At 40.6% G+C, this 5,061-nt stretch overlaps 1 protein-coding gene across 1 annotated transcript in view; it reads right to left on the minus strand.

Annotated features, from left to right (window-relative positions):
- Positions 1-5,061, minus strand: part of LOC126397189 (5-hydroxytryptamine receptor 3A-like) — a 16,934-nt gene that overhangs the window by 8,143 nt on the left and 3,730 nt on the right. Inside the window, exons 5-8 of the mRNA XM_050055777.1 lie at positions 2,811-2,980; positions 1,822-1,982; positions 1,109-1,319; positions 387-596 (exon numbers count right to left, since the gene is read on the minus strand). Coding sequence (XP_049911734.1) covers positions 387-596; positions 1,109-1,319; positions 1,822-1,982; positions 2,811-2,980 — 752 coding nt within the window. The remainder of the gene's footprint in view (positions 1-386; positions 597-1,108; positions 1,320-1,821; positions 1,983-2,810; positions 2,981-5,061) is intronic.

Raw genomic sequence — 5,061 nt, forward strand, 5'->3', positions numbered from 1 at the left:
GTTTAGTGGACTAACTTTGCACTTGAAGGTTGCCCGTTCACTTACGTTTTAACAGGTCTGACGCTACGGCTGTATCTAGGCTAACGGCTAACATGCTAACTATTATTTCTATGTCACTAGTCACTTGAAACAAATTTAGGACGATAGGAGACGGGTTGAAATAAACCGAAATTTCCCTTTAAGAGCATGAGATGCAGTCAGGAGCTCTGAAAAGAAGGCAGTAAGTTGAGCTTGCGTTAAGATTATTCTTTCAAATTACTCTTTCCAAGATCTAGAATGCAGGAGAACCTTCACACTCAATTTTCTCATACATTCCTTTTAATATCATTAGAACTTTGTATTGCATATAAAATAGGATTTTAAAAATAATGATGATGTCACTGTACCTGTAGCAGGTTGGTGAAGGGAGACAGTGACACGGTTGCTCTTCTTTTTTGGAGGGAGACAAACAATAACAGCCAGATATTGTAGCACAAAGACACTGAGCCAGGGAGGCACCTTTCTGTAGTGGCTGGAGCTGAACTGGATGTTGGTGATAAACACTGTCTCCAACAGGCTGGCCACCATCAGAGCCAGACTGACTGAGAATAAAACATCTGCAGGAAACCAACAGAAAAGGGGTGGAAAAAAATTAAGAGACACTTTTCAGCACATAAATGCAGGTGCTAGTTTACTAGGAACACCTCGCTAAAACTAATGCAGTCTGATTTATGAGTCCCAAAATAAATCCTACCTTCGTGAATGTTATAATGTTCAGGTTTTGGTAAACTGTTTTAGAGAGACGGTTCAATTCTATGGTCATTTTGGAGGATGTATTAATGGTGCTGTTGAACTGCATTGCATTAGATAGAGAGGTGCTTTTGTTATTTAGCCTACCCTCATTTATATAAATGGTATTGACAAAATATCATCTACATGAATAAACCAAACAACAGAAACACCTGTCCCCTCTGATTTGAATGGTTGAAATTACATCCTGACTGAGCAAATTCATAGGCAGCAATGGCATCTGGTCCAAATGTAAAAGAAATAGCATGGCCTTCATCTCAACAAGAGCTGTTGCTGGCTAATTTAAATCTACTTATACTGTATGACAGGTGTCACTCACTCATTAGAGGTGCTGTATTTCCAGTGGCAGGCAGCAGGTCGTTCATGATGAGCAGGAAAACGGTGTAGCCCAGGATGAGGGTCATCTTAAAGGAGGACCGATCCACACTGTGGGGAGGCAGCAGGAAGCTGAAGAGATCCACTATGATGAGGAAGCAGCTGGGCAACAGGAGGTTTATCACATAGAGGATTGGCCTACGTCTCAAAATGATCTTGGGATGAAAAACAAATACAAAGGCTCAAGGTTTTAGTGAGACTTTACAATAGTGAAATGAGACCTTTGCTGAGAACAGAAAACACTTCTTCCACCCCCCATAAAACTTCTTCTGTTGTGATTTCTAAGGCTTTTTTTGGTGGCCACTCAGACCTTTGGTGTTCCCCAAGGATCAATAATTGGTCCCCATTTGTTCTCTGTTTATATGCTTCCACTATGAAAAATGTTGCACTGAAAGGACATCCATTACATTAAAATCTTAAAAATGAAACAAAGAAAGAAAAAACAAAACAAAACAACTTTCATCTTGGCAGATTTTGTTTTACTGCTTTACTTTTTAGTGTATCCTATCACTTTGACCTTTCCAAAATAATTATAGAAATAATAAAAATTCACATAGAAATTCTACACCTGGTTTTTTAATGTGTCACAATTATAAAGTGATGTTAAACAGATAAATATTTCATCATGTGAATACACAATAAAATAAAATAGCTTACATAATATTTGATCTCAGAGTAGCTTCCAGCAGTGATTTCAAGGGTAGTTTGAGCTTGTTCGATATCTACCAGCTCCCACTCTCCTCTGGTCTGCATCACTTGTCTAGACTCCTCAAGGATCTCTGCAGCTGTGAGCTTTTCAATCATCTTTATGTCTTCAGCTGGAATAAAATGTAAGAAAAGTTTGTCCATGATAGATGCCCAGTCTGTGTGAAATGTATCTTGTGGTATTCTGCACGAGTAGAGCGAAGCTGTCAAAGCTGAGTTCACAAAATTTCACGCCTAGAGATATTTAAAGTAATGAATTTAATCCTTCTGAAATTTCATTTGACTCTTGTGTAAAGCATTCAGGTATCATTATTGAAAATGTATAATTAGTCCAAAAAATTGTAATTAAACTCTTGAAACATTTTTCATTGTACTCCAAGTACAAGCTCGGATGTTATTTTGCTGTAATTTTTTTAACCTGATGGGGTTAAAAAAATTACAGCAAAATAACATCCGACAAAAAGGGAAAGCAGTGATGTCTCAGTAAATAAACCTGTATTGGACCAATGTCACGGCAGGGAAAGCAACGATGTAGAAAGTAATCAAAGATCATAGATTTGAAAAGATGTAATTAATTAAGAGTTACTTTACACCAAAGCCTTTTTGTCTAATTAGTCATTTTATTACATTATCAACTGATCCTGGTCCTGTTTTATATGATTATGGGATTTCAGACAGATGCTAAAAAGCTTGCTAGAAAACTGCTGGAAACACTGTGACATGTTGCTACAAAGCACCCATGTTTGGTACCTATAAAGCCGCTGTGAACATAGCAATGACTCATTAAATCACAACCTTTTTTGTTGCTAAAATATTATATTACCTTACAAACGTTCACATGATACATATAAAACATACAAACGTAGCATACTATCTTTGCAGAGATATACAGTGCCAACATTTTCTTCTACCGACTAGGCTGTGTTTTTCGGCAGACTTACCAAAGTGTAAAAATGGTCCAAAGGTCAGCGAGCAGTTTTGTATGTCGAAGGGGAAAGTGTAGATTACTAATCGGCAAATGCTGACCACTCTTAGCGGCCTATCATCATAGACACGACCCGTATTGTATAAATAGATGTAGGGAGTTTGGGGAGATTTGTCCTCATCCTTGCTGGAAAAGAATAAAATAGACAAAAAAAAAAAAAATTAATTCCACATTAAAGTAATTAATGTTCCACTCAGGTGACGCAGATAGTTTCTCTAACTCATAAAACTGGGCACAATTCTTGTTTGTGCTGTTACCATATTTATAATCAAGCCAATTATATTAATAGATAGGATAATAGAAAAGATAAATTACTCTGTACCCAAAACAGCACAACAGCCATAAAGTCAGACAAAAGTGCTGCAAGATAGGGGATAAGGTCCACTGATGGTGTGATTCCTTTTGTTTTTTCAAGATAAACTAGTTTACTTTCAAGTTATTTTTACTTATTGTCATCACATATTTAAAGTGCGCTTGTTTCAGTTCGACCACGTCACTATTTGTATATGCATTTCCATATATTTTGCTTTTACTGTTTTAAATTCAAGAGTTTGTTTGTATGTTGGCATTCTATCTGCTTTGTATGATATCTTTTAATCTTGAAAGCACTTAAGCCCTGTTTCCACCAAGCAGTACAGTATGGTGCAGGTCAGTTCAGTTTGGTACACTTTTTTTTCCATTTCCACTGTGAAAAATTGTGGATGGTACCAAAGGAACCGTTCTGTACCGTCCCCAGTTTTGGCCACCTTCCTGTTGGGGTACTTACTGTAGCGCACAGATCTGGTACTAAGAGGTGGAGCTGTGAACACTGCAGTCCGTTGATTGGTCAATAGCAGACGGTCACTCTGCTCAAGGCTGAGTAGTGGCTGGTTTTGAAGATCATGTAACCAATGTTCATACCATGGAGAGTTTTATTAGTAAACTGTAACTATAAAATGAAAGACTGTTTTGCTGTCTCTTGCAGCAGCTGTAGTCAAATCAAAAAAATAACTTAATTCACTGGGCCGACTGCCTGCGACTTTTAATATGGAACGTTAACTTGCAATTTTACTCAATTTTAATGAGCTGGCAACATTCATCACCACACTGTAAATTTCATATATATTTGTATTAATTTCGACCGGGATGGCATACATCCCAATCCTATTCGGGGGGAACAAAAAGCGTTGCAGAGCATTGTTCCTGGGAAATGGGGCTTTTGAGCTTAAGTTTGAAAAGTGCTGAATAAATAAATATAAGTATTGCTCTTTCTCTTCATCTCCTTCGTCTACCTCTCCGCTTCCTCTATTCAAGATGGCGCCCCCAGTGTGGACGCCTGTTGCAGCAGCTCCTGCTCACCGCTGAGCTTTTCTCAATTTCTTTTTCATTTTTTTTTTTCAGTAAGCTAGCTAGCACTTATGTTCTGTTTTGGTATGGAGACGAAGACCGCTCTCTTTATAGCGGTCTTTCTCCTATTTTTCCATGGACATGATCGTGTGCGGGGACCCGGCGCCCAGCCGTGGCTTCATTGTTTACACCCGGGACCAGCTGTTAGCACTGCGTCACACCGCGGTGCGGTCCGCAGAGAGGCACGATATTCCCCGCGAGCTGCGGAGAAGGTGACGGGGATGTCGCGCCGGAGTGCAGTGCCGACACCGGAGGAGACGGTACAAACCCGTCCACCCATCCGTCGTCATGGGGAACGTAAGATTGCTCCCCAACAAGATGGACAAGTTGTCTGCGCTGACTCGCCATCAGAGGGAGTACCGGCAGAGCAGCGTGCTGGTGTTTACCGAGACATGGCTGAACGCGGAAGTACCTGACACGATTGCCGCGCTGGACGGATTCCAGCTCATCAGACACGAGCGGGCAGCGGTAGAGGAGAAGAGGAGGGCTGGCTGTGTTTGTGAATGATAGATGGTGTAATTCTGGGCACATCACTATCAAGGAACAGCATTGCTGCAGGGACACTGAGCTGCTGGGCTGTTGGCATGAGACCATATTATCTACCCAGGGAGTTTTCTCATGTCATTATGGTAGCAGTGTATGTCCCCCCGTCGGCTAAAGCTGAGTCTACTTGTGACTTTCTCCTCTCTGTTACGAGTAGGCTGCAAACACAGCACCCTCAGGCCCTCCTTCTGATCTCTGGGGACTTCACCCACACCTGTCCATCCACCACCCTGCCCACCTTCACCCAGTATGTTTCCTGCCACACCAGAGACAATAAA

This window comes from Epinephelus moara, chromosome 10, assembly GCF_006386435.1.
Source record: "Epinephelus moara isolate mb chromosome 10, YSFRI_EMoa_1.0, whole genome shotgun sequence".
Classification (NCBI taxonomy): domain Eukaryota; kingdom Metazoa; phylum Chordata; class Actinopteri; order Perciformes; family Serranidae; genus Epinephelus; species Epinephelus moara.